Here is a 15,937-nt window from a genome sequence, read left to right as displayed (position 1 = left end):
ATTGACAGTTAAAGTAGGTGAGAAACATGAAGGAAAGTGGCCCAAACCAGGCAAAACCAAAAAACATTGTTGTTCTTCAACTTCTGTACATTTAAATGTCAGTCCTGCTTGCTTGAAAAATCACTTAGCATTCAGAATGACCACAGTCATAAATCATTATTGAGAACTTCAAGGGTCATCACTGCCCTCATCCCTTCATAGAAAAGCATCTTGCTGTGTGTTGTAGATTGTTTCTTTAAAAATGTTACTACATATGCTAACATTCATGAGCTAACATTGTGTCTTGTCTTTCCTGTAGCCCAGAAACTGGGTCTCTTGGCACTTCCCCCATTACCACTGTCATCAGATGAATGGGAGAAAGTGAAGCAGAGATCCCTTCTACAAGGGGACTCCATGCAGCCATGCCCAATATGTAAAGAAGAATTTGAGCTCCAACCCCAGGTACATAAGACAGAGCTTTAAACCAGCCAGGTGCTGCTTCCTAGTAATAGTAAATGAGCCACCCAGCTCCACCTTCCTTATGACTTTCAAATGAGAGACAGAGACAGAAGGATTGGGAGAGAGAGGAAAAATGTACCACTGACAGTGTCCACTTACTGGTGTGTCACTTAAAGTTCAAGTATGCCATTTGGATGAAAGAATGCTTTGAATATCTTCAAAAAAATTATATGAGAATCCTGATGTAGAGTAAACCTTTGTTCACACATCTGCTAAAAGATAAGGGGTGGTTATCCTGGTTCGTAGAAAGCTCATGACCTGCTGCACAGACCCATTGCTGTGCCTGACTAAACTCTCAGCTCCAGTTGAGCCAATGTCATTCATGCTCTCAGAATTTGTGGAAAACTGATGGTTTTCCCGAAGGCTTTTGTCTAGTGTGTAGCCTTCGCTTCTACATGGTAGCTGAGACAGCAGCTGAGAAGAACCAGCTTACCCCCAGGCTTGAGTCCCAGCTGAGGACCCTAAGTTTGATGGGCTCTCCGACTGCTCAGACTGGAGATGCTTCATCATCAGCAAGGAAACTCCCAGTCATTACACTTCTGCTCTTTGGTAATGTAAATTACAAAGATGCTAGAAGTACACTTTGATCTTCCTCTCCAAGAGGACCTCATCTTATGCAGGAGTTGGATATTGGAAAGAGCCACAAAGCTGACATATGCAGGGCAGTTTATAATTTAGTGCTAGAACACAAGATCATTAAAGCTGCAGGGAATCTTTTCGCCTCATCAACCCTGGTCATTGTCCTGCATGTGTTTAAGCTGTATGAAGAATGAGCATGTACTATCTCAGGGCTGTGTACACATTTGAGTAAATGACATTTTGTTTGGTTCCAGATACCAACACTGCTGTGTTAATATTGCACTTAATATTCCCACGCTAGATTCCTTAGTTCAAGAAAAGTTCCTGGGTTAGAGAGATAGTTCAGTGGTTAAGAGTACATACTGGCTGTTCTCCCAGGAGGCCCAGATTTCATTCCCAGCACACACACAGTGGCTTACAACTCTAGTTCCAGGAGATCTTATGCCCTCTTCTGACCTCCCTGGGTATCAGGCATACAAGAGGTGCATAGACATACATGCAGGCAGAATACCCAATCACATGAATGAATGAATGAATGAATGATTTCAAGATACTTTCAAGTAATCTCTTATCTCTGCAGTAGAAGACACTCTCTAAAGTGAGAACAGAACTCAGGTGATTCATAACAGGCCAACTCAGAAGTTATGGAAGAATGTAAATGTCCTCACTTGTCTAACAATCACCATAAACTGTTTGCCTATAATGAATAATATGGACATTTCAGAATATAATATTTTAATATTAGAATTATATAAGAATTATTTAGAGCAAATTGATATCTGTTTATAAAATTCTTTGAAAAATTATATTTAAAAGTGAATAACTAGGGCCAGAGAGATGGCTCAGCAGTTAAGACTGCTCTTCTAGAGGTCCTGAGTTCAATTCCTAAAAGTGAATAACTGAGTCCACAGATAATTTTAATACAATAGTTTATTAAATTTAAGCTTATACTTAGCAGGAACAACAAAACGGTTTTACTGGGTTGGAGCACTGGCTGCTTTTCGGGAGTATTAGGGTTCAATTCCTAGCACTCACATGGTGCTTACAACCACCTGTATCTCTAGTTCCAGGGGATCTGATGCCCTCTTCTGGCCTTTATGGACATTATATGGATGTGGTACACAGACATACATGCAAGCAAAACACCCATGCACATAAATAAATAGTTTTTAAAGGAACGGTTTTAGGTTTAAGGGCTGTATTCTAAAATTTCTTTCTTTAATCCCACTTAAGAGTACAGAGTGAGCAAAGCCATAGGGGATGGTGACTGAAACCATGGAAGACATGTGTCTGTCCACTCACCTTCACAGTCCAGTATACCTCCCAGTGGCCGATGGTCTAAAATCCTTTCTCCTTATTGAATCTAAGCTAGTTTTGTTTTTGGTTTTTCCAGACCAAAACATCACTGTTGGGTGTGAAGTTTGAGTCTGAAGGGTGAAGTTTTCTTAGGAACACACTTGCTTTCAATATCAAAAGAAAAATGTAGTTTGTGTCCATAATGTCTTGCTGTTTAAATGTAAGATTCTCAGAATTATGTCACAGTAAGCTGCAATTTTCAGTTTAGGAGTGTAATTTAGCTAAGCAAGGCCCTATAAGAGATGTTTGCCTATTTCTTAAACATCTTAAATAAGATGTTTGCTTATTCTCTTACCAAGACCACACTACATGGTCAGGTTCCTCCCTGCCCCACCCCATCTACCTAGCAGTGTCTCCTTGGCAATCCTTTCAGTAGCTCAATATCAAGCGTGATGTGGTTATGTGGTATTGGGGTCATTGTTTGTTAGATGACATGTTTATACTATATTAAACTTAACACTATGTAAGTGTAGAAGTGGTCAGTTGTCTGAATGCTGCCTTTAAGTATTCAGACTGCTCTGCTAGAGGAAGAATTCCTAACCTAGGACTCCTTTTCTCTTCTGGTGGACAGGTACTGCTTTCCTGCTCACACGTGTTCCATAGGGTAAGTAGTCCCGTCCTAGGCCTAGCCTCCTTACCTCACTTATTAAAGAGCCATTGTTGATACATGAGCCCCATGTAGTTAGGAACATGGCTTTAGGTTAGGCTGTACCTCATGCTGTTGTGAAAATCATGGATTTGGTGTGATGTAACCACGAATGTTATGTATATAGCACATTGCTACCTGCACATCACACATCAAAGCTGCTGAGCTTACTTCCTGCTGGCTGTCTGCACAGCAGTCTTATGCCTAGCATTTTACCTTTGTGCCACGTGACATTCAGAGGTTTTTGAAGTCTCTGCATGCATGGTCTGTGGGAAATCATATTTGGAACAGGTTTCATAAGGAAGGTGTTAACATTTAATGAAACTATTTCTTTATCTAAATGAGACAGTCTCAATTATGAAAAACAAAACACTGTATATTACATTAGAAGTAGAAATGTTGTTTATAAACAATTCCTTGTAAAGTTTTAAGTGAAATCCTTTTCTTCAGGCATGCCTTCAGGCTTTTGAAAAGTTCACAAATAGAAAAACCTGTCCTCTCTGTAGAAAGAACCAATATCAAACGAGAGTGATACACGACGGGGCTCGTCTGTTCAGAGTAAAGTGTGCCACCAGGTAAGAGGGGCCTCGGTGCCCTGCACAGGGGAGGGGAGGCAGAGGTTTACAGCTTAGGATGTGATCACTAACCTAGAGGATCACCAGAATATCTCAGGCTGGGAGGAATACTGAAGTATTTGTTAAAATAGGGACTAAAGAGGTGGCTTGGTGGGTAAGAGGACCAACTCTTCTTTTAAAAGATCCAGATTCAATTCCTAGCACCTATATAATGTGGCTTTCAACTATCTGTAACTGTTTCCTGGGAATTGGATGCTTTGATCTCCATGAGTACCAGACACATGAATGGTATAGACATACATGCAAGCAAAGCATTCGTAGACAAAATAAAATAGTTTAAAATTTTAAAGTAAGACTATAAGGTGGTCCTCATTTTTATATCTCTATTTTAGAATCCAAGCCTATTGGAGAGGGTACATCGTTAGAAAGTGGTATAGAAACCTGAGAAAAATGATCCCACCTACGGATGCCAAATTAAGGAGAAAGTTCTTTGAGGAAAAGGTGGGTGCATCTGTGAGCATCCAGGACTGGTAAAGCTACAGGCAGTGTAGCTGCAGCTCCCTACACTCTCAGAGCTCTTTGCTCAACTCAGTGGCCTCCAACTCCATGCATGAAATGATGACATTCAGATCAGCATTGTGTGCTATTTGTTTAAGTCAGGTACCATCTGATACAGCAAGACAAAATTGAGTTTTTTCAACTCTTAAAAGGCCCCAGTTAATGCCTGCAACATGAGTGAAAATGGAGACCTCATTGACATCTTCTGGTAGCTCACTGGGCCTTGTGAGGCCACCATATTACAGAAATAGACAACTCACTTACCACGATGATGTTTACCTGTAGGGTGTGGCCACTGCTTGTTTAACAGTTTTCTGTGTCTCCACTTATACAAAAAGGACTGGCAGGAGTTAAAAGTAACCAGCCCCCAAATGGGGAACCTTTCTTTTTTTTTCTTTTTTTGGGGGCTGGGGACGGAACCCAGGACCTTGCGGTTCCTAGGCAAATGCTCTACCACTGAGCCAAATCCCCAACCCCATGGGGAACCTTTCTTATGCCTGCTCCAGCCTGGCAGGCCTAGCTACCATGAGTAGATGCTATGGGCTCTTTCCTCACCTAAGGTATCGTGTCACTGCTGGCCTAAGAATCAAAGAAATCATAAAGAAATACATCATAGGCACTGGAAATTTTATAGTTGTCAAAAACAATAATATCTTTTCCAAGTTAATTTTCATGTATCTTATTTTAGGTTTGTTAATATGCTGTGTTTATGGTAACACTGTGGTATCCCAACATGCCAGTCACAGGTCACTGAGATAAACTCCTCAGCCAGACATGGTCTCCATATCTGTAGTACTAACGCTTGGGTAGAAAGATTGCTTGAATCAGGAATTTGAGGCCAACTGGGCATCATAGCAAGACCCCATTGCATAAAAGAAGATCAGCTTCTCGCAGCCACACTGTGCTATCATCACTTCCTGTAGAAGCATCATTGACACATTTAGTTTAGCTCTTTGTTCTTCCCATGTAGAATGGTGACTGATAATGGACTTTTGTCTTAGTCAGGGTTTCTATTCCTGCACAAACACCATGACCAAGAAGCAGGCTGGGGAGGGAAGGGTTTATTCAGCTTACACTTCCACATTGCTGTTCCTTACCAAAGGAAGTCAGGACTGGAACTCAAGCAGGGCAGGAAGCAGGAGCTGATGCAGAGGCCATGGAGGGATGCTGCTTACTGGCTGCTTCCCCTGGCTTGCTCAGCTTGCTCTCTTGTAGAACCCAGGACCACCAGCCCAGGGATGGCATCTCCCACAATGGGCCCTCTCAATACTGATCACTAGTTGAGAAAATGCCTTGCAGCTGGATCTCATGGAAGCATTTCCTCAAGGAAGACTCTTTACTCTGTGATAACTCTAGCTTATGTAAAGTTTACACACAAAACCAGCCAGTGCAGCCTTTAATGAAATAGATAGCTCCTTTTTTCTCTGTTTTCCTAGTTATTGTCTTCATTAGACACAAGACTGAGTGACCGTAGCCTTATACTTTCTGGTCCCATAACAGACTCATATATCTCAGAGGAAGAAATGGAATATATACAACCTTGTGTGTAGCTTTGCCCTTACCTGGGTGAGACAACCCATTTCAACTATGCTATAACAAAACTGATTATAAAGCAATATGGTGAGACTGGACCCAGATCTGAAGGGACACGGTCAAACAGCTCCTTGCACCCAAATCCCGTGGGAAGGAGAGCTAGAACTTCAGAGGGGCAGACACACCTGGGAAGCCAGAGGAGACTACTCTCTGCCCACATTTCTGACTCTAGAGGAAAACGCCTAGCGCCATCTGGGTCCCAGGTGCACAGGGACCCAAGAAAAGGCAGGGCAGGCCCTTCTGGTTGCTGGCCTCATGGAGAGATTTAACCCACCCCTGAGGAACGACTTCAGGCCGGAGACCAGAGGTAAGACCAACTTTTCTGCTCCAAGTGACCTGTCTGTTGGACTCAGGACACACAAAGGCAAAATTCCTCTGGGACCGGACACTTCAGGTTTCAAGCTAGAGCCTGAACCTTATTGATCCCAGCCCACACGTCCCTGCTCCCAAACCCCATGGGTGGGAGTGTTCATCGCCCAGACAGGTGGGCATCCCTGAGACTCCAGGGCAGGAGAGACCGCCAGTACTGCCCACCTTTGCCCACATCCCTGACCCAAGAGGAAACTGTATAGGGCCTCTGGGAACAGGAAGACAGGGGCACTCAAGCTGCAGGTGCCCTGCAGTCCAGACTGTCCCCAGATCTGAAGAGACCAGCTCCCTGCACCTAAATCCCGTGGGAGGGAGAGCTAGACATTTGGAGGGGCAGACACACCTGGAAAGCCAGAGGACACTACTATCTGCCCACATTTCTGACTCTAGAGGAAAACGCCAAGTGCTGTCTGGTTCCCCTGTGCACAGGGACCAGAGAGAAGGCTGGGCAGGCCCTTCTGGTTGCTGCCCTCATGGAGAGCTGAAACCCAGCACCGAGGAGCGACTTGAGGCAGACACCAGAGGTAATACCAACTTTTCTGCTTCAATTGACCTGCCTGGTGGACTCAGGACACACGCCCACAGGAATAGCAGAAAGCCAGTTGACAGGAACAACTACACGCCTGAAAGGAGAACACTCTGTTCCCATAACTGACTGAAAGAAAACAGGAAAACAGGTATACAGCACTCCTGACACACAGGCCTATAGAACAGTCATGCCACTATCAGAAATAGCAGAACAAGGTAACACCAGAGGCAACCTGATGGCAAGAGGCAAGCACAGGAACCCAAGCAACAGAAACCAAGACTACGTGGCATCATCGGAGCCCAATTCTCCCACCAAAGCAAACACGGAATATCCAAACACACCAGAAAAGCAAGATCTAGATTTAAAATCACATTTGATCATGTTGATGGAGGACTTCAAGAAAGATATAAAGAACTTCCTTAGAGAAATGCAGGAAAACACAAATAAACAAGCAGAAGCCTATAGAAAAGAAGCACAAAATTCCCTGAAAGAATTACAGGAAAACACAAACAGGTGAAGGAATTAAAAATGGAAATAGAAGCAATCAAGAAAGAACACATGGAAAAAACCCTGGATATAGAAAACCAAAGGAAGAGACAAGGAGCTGTAGATACAAACATCACCAACAGAATACAAGAGATAGAAGAGAGAATCTCAGGAGCAGAAGATTCCATAGAAATCATCGACACAATTGTCAAAGATAATGTAAAATGGAAAAAGCTACTGGTCCAGAACATACAGGAAGTCCAGGACACAATGAGAATATCAAACCTAAGGATAATAGGTATAGAAGACAGTGAAGACTCCCAGCTCAAAGGACCAGTAAATATCTTCAACAAAATCACAGAAGAAAACTTCCCTAAGCTAGAGAAAGGGATGCCCATAAACACACTAGAAGCCTACAGAACTCCAAATAGATTGGACCAGAAAAGAAACTCCTCCTGTCACATAATAGTCAAAACACAAAATGCCCAAAAGAAAGAAAAAATATTAGAAGGAGTAAGGGAAAAAGGTCAAGTAACATATAAAGGCAGACTTATCAGAATTACACCAGACTTCTCACCAGAGACTATGAAATCCAGAAAATCCTGGACAGCTGTCATACAGACCCTAAGAGAACACAAATGCCAGCCCAGGTTACTGTATCCTGCAAAACTCTCAATTAACATACATGGAGAAACCAAGATATTCCATGACAAAACCAAATTTACACAATATCTTTCTACAAATCCAGTCCTACAAAGGATAATAAATGGTAAAGCCCAACACAAGGAGGCAAGCTATACCCTAGAAAAAGCAAGAAACTAATCATTTTGCAAAAAAACAAAGAGAAGACAAGCACAAAAACATAATCTCACCTCCAAATACGAAGATAACAGGAAGCAACAATCACTATTCCTTAATATCTCTCAATATCAATGGACTCAATTCTCGAATAAAAAGACACAGATTAACAAACTGGATATGCAACAAGGACCCTGCATTTTGCTGCCTACAGGAAACACACCTCAGAGACAAAGACAGACACTACCTCAGAGTAAAAGGCTGGAAAACAACTTTCCAAGCAAATAGTCTGAAGAAGCAAGCTAGAGTAGCCATTCTAATATCAAATAAAATCGATTTTCAACCAAAAGTCATAAAAAAAGATTAGAAAGGACACTTCATATTCATCAAAGGAAAAATCCACCAAGATGTACTCTCAATCCTAAAAATCTATGCTCCAAATGCAAGGGCACCTACATATATAAAAGAAACCTTACTAAAGCTCAAAGCACATATTGCACCTCACACAATAATAGGAGATTTCAACACCCCACTTTCATCACTGGACAGATCATGGAAACAGAAATTAAACAGAGACATAGACAGACTAACAGAAGTTATGAACCAAATGGACTTAACAGATATTTATAGAACATTCTATCCTAAAACAAAAGGATATACCTTCTTTTCACCACCTCATGGTACTTTCTCCAAAACTGACCATATAATTGGCCATAAAACAGGCCTCAACAGATACAATAAGATAGAAATAATCCCATGCATCCTATCAGACCACCACGAGCTAAAGCTGGTCTTCAATAACCATAAGGGAAGAACGCCCATATATACATGCAAGTTGAACAATGCTCTACTCAATGATAACCAGGTCAAGGAAGAAATAAAGAAATTAAAGACTTCTTAGAATTTAATGAAAATGAAGGTGCAGTATATGCAAACTTATAGGACACAGTTAAAGCTGTGGTAAGAGGAAAACTCTTGAGTACCTGCAGAAAGAAACAGGAGAGAGCATATATCAGCAGCTTGACAGCACACCTAAAAGCTCTAGAACAAAAAGAAGCAAATACACCGAGGAGGAGTAGAAGGCAGGAAATAATCACACAGAGCTGAAATCAACCAAGTAGAAAGAAAAAAGACTGTTCAAAGAATCAACAGAACCAAAAGCTGGTTCTTTGAGAAAATCAACAAGATAGATAAACCCTTAGCCAGACTAACCAAAGGACACAGAGAGTGTGTCCAAATTATGAAAATCAGAAATAGAAAAGGAGACATAACAACAGAATCAGAGGAAATTCAAAAAATCATAAGATCCTACTACAAAAGCCTATATTCAACAAAACTTGAAAATCTGGAGGAAATGGAAAATTTACTAGACAGATACCAGGTAGAGAATTTAAATCAGGAACACATAAACCATTTAAACAGCCCCATAACACCTAAAGAAATAGAAGTAGTCATTAAAATTCTCCCAACCAAAAACAGCCCAGGTCCAGATGGGTTCAGTGCAGAATTCTATCAGACCTTCATAGAAGACCTCCTACCAATACTATCCAAACTATTCCACAAAATTGAAACAGATGAAAGTCTACCGAATTCCTTCTATGAAGTCACAATTACTCTTATACCTAAACCACACAAAGACCCAACAAAGAAAGAGAACTTCAGACCACTTTCCCTTATGCATATCGATGCAAAAATACTCAATAAAATTCTTGCAAACCAAATTCAAGAGCACATCAAAACAATCATCCATCATGATCAAGTAGGCTTCATCCCAGGTATGCAGTGATGGTTTATATATGGAAAACCATCAACATAATCCATTATATAAACAAACTGAAAGATAAAAACCACATGGTCATTTCATTAGATGCTGAGAAAGCATTTGACAAAATTCAACACCCCTTCATGATAAAAGTCCTGGAAAGAATAGGAATTCAAGGCCCATACCTAAACATAGTAAAAGGCATATACAGCAAACCAGAAGCTAACATTAAACTAAATGGAGAGAAACTTGAAACAATCCCACTAAAATCAGGGACGAGACAAGGCTGCACACTCTCTCCCTACTTATTCAATACAGTTCTTGAAGTTCTAGCCAGAGCAATCAGACAAGAAAAGGAGATCAATGGGATACAGATTGGAAAAGAAGTCAAAATATCACTATTTGCAGACGATATGATAGTATATTTAAGTGATCCCAAATGTTCCACCAGAGAACTACTAAAGCTGATAAACAACTTCAACAAAGTGACTGGGTATAAAATTAACACAAATAAATCGGTAGCCTTCCTCTACACAAAAGAGAAACAAGCCGAGAAAGAAATTAGGGAAACAACACCCTTCATAATAGTCCCAAATAATATAAAATACCTCTGTGTGACTTTAACCAAGAAAATAAAAGATCTGTATGTTAAGAACTTCAAGCCTCTGAAGAAAGAAATTGAAGAAGACCTCAGAAGATGGAAAGAACTCCCATGGAACTCATGGATTCGCAGGATTAATATAGTAAAAATGGCCATTTTACCAAAAGCAATCTACAGATTCAAAGCAGTCCCCATCAAAATACCAATCCAATTCTTCAAAGAGTTAGACAGAACAATTTGCAAATTCATCTGGAATAACAAAAAACCCAGGATAGCTAAAACTGTCCTCAACATAAAAGGACTTTCAGGGGAATCACTATCCCTGAACTCAAGCAGTATTACAGAGCAATAGTGATAAAAACTGCATGGTATTGGTACAGAGACAGACAGATAGACCAGTGGAATAGAATTGAAGACTCAGAAATGAACCCACATGCCTATGGTCAATTGATTTTTGACAAAGGAGCCAAAACCATCCAATGGAAAAAAATAGCATTTTCAGCAAATGGTGCTGGTTCAGTGGAGGTCAGTATGTAGAAGAATGCAGATCGATCCATGCTTATCACCCTGTAAAAAGCTTAAGTCCAAGTGGTCAAGGACCTCCACATCAAACCAGATACATTCAAACTAATAGAAGAAAAAGTGGGGAAGCATCTCGAACACATGGGCACTGGAGAAAATTTCCTGAACAAAACACCAATGGCTTATGCTCTAAGATCAAGAATCGACAAATGGGATCTCATAAAACTACAAAGCTTCTGTTAGGCAAAGGACACTGTGGTTAGGACAAAACGGCAACCAACAGATTGGAAAAAGATCTTTACCAATCCTACAACTTACAGAGGGCTCATATCCAAAATATACAAAGAACTCACGAAGTTAGATGGCAGAGAGACAAATAACCCTATTAAAAATGGGGTTCAGAGCTAAACAAAGAATTCACAGCTGAGGAATGCCAAATGGCTGAGAAGCACCTAAAGAAATGTTCAACATCTTTTAGTCATAAGAGAATTGCAAATCAAAACAACCCTGAGATTCCACCTCACACCAGTCAGAATGGCTAAGATCAAAAACTCCGGTGACAGCAGATGCTGGCAAGGATGTGGAGAAAGAAGAACACTCCTCCATTGTTGGTGGGATTGCAGACTGGTACAATCATTCTGGAAATCAGTCTGGGGGTTCCTCAGAAAATTGGACATTGCACTACCTGAGGACTCAGCTATACCTCTCTTGGGCATATACCCAAAAGATGCTCCAACATACAACAAAGACACATGCTCCACTATGTTCAAGCAGCCTTATTTATAATAGCCAGAAGCTGGAAAGAACCCAGATGCCCTTCAACAGCGGAATGGATACAGAAAATGTGGTACATCTACACAATGGAATACTACTCAGCTATTGAAAACAATGACTTTATGAAATTAATAGGCAAATGTCATCCTGAGTGAGGTAACCCAATCACACAAAAACACACATGGTATGCACTCACTGATAAGTGAATATTAGCCCAAATGCTCAAATTACCGTAGATGCACAGAACACATGAAACTCAAGAAGGATGACCATAATGCAGATGCTTCACTCCTTCTTTAAAAGGGGAACAAGAATACCCTTAGGAGGGGATATTGAGGCAAAGTTTAGAACAGAGGCTGAAGGAACGCCCATTCAGAGCCTGCCCCACATGTGGTCCATACACATACAGCGACCAAACTAGATAAGATGGATGAAGCAAAGAAGTGCAGGCTGACAGGAACTGGATGTAGATCTCTCCTGAGAGACACAGTCAGAATATGGCAAATACACAGGCGAATGACAGCCGCAAACCACTGAACTGAGAATGGGACCCCTGTTAAAGGAATCTTAGAAAGGACTAAAAGAGCTTGAAGGTGCTTGAGACCCCATATGAACAACAATGCCAATCAACCAGAGCTTCCAGGGACTAAGCCACTACCCACAGACTATACATGGACTGATGCTTGGTTCCAACTGCATAGGTAGCAATGAATAGCCTAGTATGGGCACCAGTGGAAGGGGAAGCCCTTGGTCCTGCCAAGAGTGAACCCCCAGTTAACGGGATTGTTGGGGGGAGGGCGGTAATGGGGGGAGGATGAGGAGGGGAACACACTTATAGAAGGGGAGGGGGAGGGGTTAGGGGGATGTTGGCCTGGAAACCGGGAGAGGGAATAACATTTGAAATATAAATAAGAAATACTCAATTTAATAAATATGGAAAAAAATTTTAAAAAGAAAAAAGGAAACATAATTCAATGATTGATTAAATGAAAGTTCCTAAAGTTTAAAAAATATACTTTATCTTCCAGTGTTTACTTTTACAATACTTTTCATATTAGAGGCTGGTCTCATTGGCTTGTTTTGTTCTTTTCTGTCCATCTGCCCCTCATTTCCTCTATATTCTGCCTCTTCGAGTTGGGAATCATAGGTTTGGAAGACCACCTTCTGGAGATCTGAATCCAGGCCCTGGGGCCTGGCATCAAGCACCTTTCCTCTGAGCAATTTCCCAGACCCCCTTGCCTTTTTTTCTTGTTTATTTTTCTGAGACAAAGGTTAGGCTGGATTCTGAACTCAGAAGTGTTTTGTGTTAACCCCAGTTGTAGGCCTCCATACCTGCTCTAATTCATGATTTAATTTGAATGTGCTTTGAACATTTTTGTTTCGTTTTGTGTCTTATGGCAATGCAATGCAAGAGTTTGCTGCATAATAGGTAAATTTATCTCAGTTATCTTTGATTTCTCACTATGCTTTAATCCCTCATCACACTTTCTTGTTGCTGCAGAATAGTAGTGGGGAGCATACATGTGATGGCCAGAGGACAACTTTGCATGTCAGTCCCTGCCTTCCACCTACAGAGAGAGCCCCTCCACACTCCAAACCAGCTGGCCCTAGAGGTTTTGTAGGCTTTCCTGTTTCCTCAGAGAAGCTCTGGAATCACAGATATTCCTGCTATTGTCTGGTTCTTACATTGGTTCTGTCTTCACACTTAAACAGCAAGCTCTTTTATCTACAGACCCATCTTCTGACTTAACAAAATTTCTATCTGCCTGAATATTAAAGGATAGGATACCAATATGTTAGAAGTCCAACTTCAAATGGGCTAGCAAAATGTGTGGAATCTGTAACCAGTCTCACCTTGTACTAAATGACATTTAAATGGGCTGCTTATTAAAATGCATACAAATTCAACTATCCTAATTTTTTATTTTGTCAGAATAAAATTACATTTGGTATATCAACGACATTTTGTATTTTCTTTATCCATCTGATGGGGTGTATGGCTCCTTAACTTTGTCTGTTGTGATGCAGTAAACATGGCTGTGGAGCTATGTCTGTTCTAAGATTTAGGATACTTAGTATGTCCCTAAGAGTAGCACAGCTATAGTGCATGATGGTTCAGTGTTGAAATTGTATTTGGAGACATTTCCATGCTGACTTTCATAACGGATGCAGCAGTAAATATTCCCAGTAGCAACAGTAAGAGCTCCTCACTTCCCATACCTCTACTGTGTGCTGCAGTTGCCTTCTTGATACTAGCTATTCAACAGGCTGAGACCACATTATCAGTATAGTTTTGATTTGCATTTCCCTAATTTTGTCTGAGAACAGTGGCTGTTTTTTCATTTTGTTAAAATTTAAATTTTGAGAATTGTCTCTGCAGTTAACTTGGCCATTAATTGATTGGGCATGTTTTTAGTCCTTTTTGCTGTTGTTGTTGTTGTTGTTGTTTGTTTGTTTGTTATATAGCCTAAACACAGTCTGATGAATAGTTTGCAAGCACTTTTTCTCTAGTTCTGTGGGCTGTCTCTTCATGCAACATTATTCATTGTTCTCAGTAGTACTTTGAGGGATGTTGGAGTCCCCAGTGTTACAAGTGGTTTCCTAATGTCTCTCTCCAGTAGTTTCAGGTGCTACAGTAAGGCACATGCTTCATTTGGAATAGAACTTTGAGCAGGATGAGAGGGACCTGGTGTAATATCTCATGTGGAATCCAGTTTCGTAGCAGAGCTAGTTGACATTTGTTAGCAGTGTGTTTTGCCCTCAGTGTCAAGAATTGGGTGGGTTCTCTATTCTACCCCATTGGTCTATCCACTTAGCCTTTTCTGTATCACCATCAGGTTGATTTTGCTATAGGGACTCTTGTATATTTACAGGTCTAGGCTCATACCTCCAGCATTGTTCTTTCTGTGCAGAGTTGCTTTGGCTATTTTGTGCTTTCAAATGCATTTAAGGCTTCTTTCCAAGCCTGTGAAGAATTTTATCAGAAATTTGATAGAGATTCCACAGAATCTGTAAACTGCTTTTGCTAAAGTGGTCGGTTTTCATAGTATTGATTCTGCCATTCTATGAGTATGGGGAGTCTTTTCATATTTTAGTGTTTTCATAATAAAATACTTTGGTGTTTTAAATTTTCATTTGTTTTCAACTCCTTGGTTAGATTTGTTCCTGGATGTTTTATTTTTCTAAGGCTATTGTCAAAGGGATTTCTTTCTTTCTTAGGATGCTTGTTATAGAGATATGGAAAGTCTTTCTATTTTATCTTGCCATTTTGACTAGAAGTGTTCATAAGAAGCATTTTCTGAAGGAGCCTTTAGGGTCTTTTTAAGAACAGGATCTAGGGGGCTGGAGAGATGGCTCAGCGGTTAAGAGCACCTGACTGCTCTTCCAGAGGTCCTGAGTTCAATTCCCAGCAACCACATGGTGGCTCACAACCATCTGTAACGGGATCTGATGCCCTCTTCTGGTGTGTGTGTGAAGACAGCTACAGTGTACTTACGTATAATACACAAATACGTCTTTAAAAAAACCAGGGTCATTCCATTTGCTGTGTGCTCTGACTTCTTTTCTTATTTTTCCCTTTCATTTGGGTTTACTGATCACTCTGTGAAAGAATTCAAACATTATCCTCAGTGGCTGTCCAAGTCTCCTTCCTGGTGTCAGGAAGGGCTTTGAGGGGTTCCCCATTTGGTATAAAGATGGCTAACCTTTTTATATGTAGACTCTGTTCCGTTGAGAGGTTCTTTCTTGAGTCTCTTCAGGACTTTAATCAAGAAGATCCCTGAACTGAACTGTCAAGGGCCTTTTCTACATCTATGAGTTGATCACATAATTGATTTATATTTCTGAATATATATGTTACTGCACTTGTTGTACAGATGTTGAACCACAACAAGAATGAATTAATCAACTTCATTATGGTTGTCATGGCTTGAATGTGAATTGTGGCTCGTAGGTTCACTTTTTTGAACTTTTGGTCTTTAGCTGGTGTCACTGTATTAAGATATTGTGGGGCACTTGGGACTGTGTCCTAGATAGCAGAAGTGGGCTACTAGGTTCAGTCCTTGAAGGTGACATCTGCTTCAGGCCTGTGATTTGCTTTTGGACTACCAATATGTGAATAAGCTATACCAAGCTCCTGCCATTATGGGTGAACTTCTCCAGTTGTTCTTCCTTTCTTGCTGTGATGGTCTTCCCCTTCAGGGATTATGTGTTGGAATAACCTCTGAACTTTGGAGTCAAAACAAACTTCTCTGACTTTTGTTTCTAATGGTATTTTCTTATAGCATTCAGA

The 15,937-nt window shown here is 40.8% G+C and overlaps 1 protein-coding gene across 21 annotated transcripts in view; it reads left to right on the top strand.

Annotated features, from left to right (window-relative positions):
* Positions 1-15,937, top strand: part of Rnf32 (ring finger protein 32) — a 61,712-nt gene that overhangs the window by 6,490 nt on the left and 39,285 nt on the right. For 14 of the 21 annotated variants that reach the window (XR_005503207.2, XM_039107490.2, XM_039107488.2 and 11 more), the window contains 4 exons: positions 299-441; positions 3,005-3,037; positions 3,530-3,654; positions 4,047-4,155. Coding sequence is in view for 19 of the 21 variants with exons in the window: in XM_039107490.2 (XP_038963418.1) it covers positions 299-441; positions 3,005-3,037; positions 3,530-3,654; positions 4,047-4,155 (410 nt within the window). In the remaining 2 variants the exon portion in view is untranslated. Of the gene's footprint in view, positions 1-298; positions 442-3,004; positions 3,038-3,529; positions 3,655-4,046; positions 4,156-5,712; positions 8,000-15,937 lie in introns of those variants that run through there. The other 7 variants (XM_017592605.3, XM_063285933.1, XM_063285934.1 and 4 more) reach the window with 5 other exon arrangements.

This window comes from Rattus norvegicus, chromosome 4, assembly GCF_036323735.1.
Source record: "Rattus norvegicus strain BN/NHsdMcwi chromosome 4, GRCr8, whole genome shotgun sequence".
Classification (NCBI taxonomy): Eukaryota; Metazoa; Chordata; class Mammalia; order Rodentia; family Muridae; genus Rattus; species Rattus norvegicus.
Note: the sequence above shows the minus strand (reverse complement) of the source record. Positions and strands in the feature narration are given on the sequence as shown.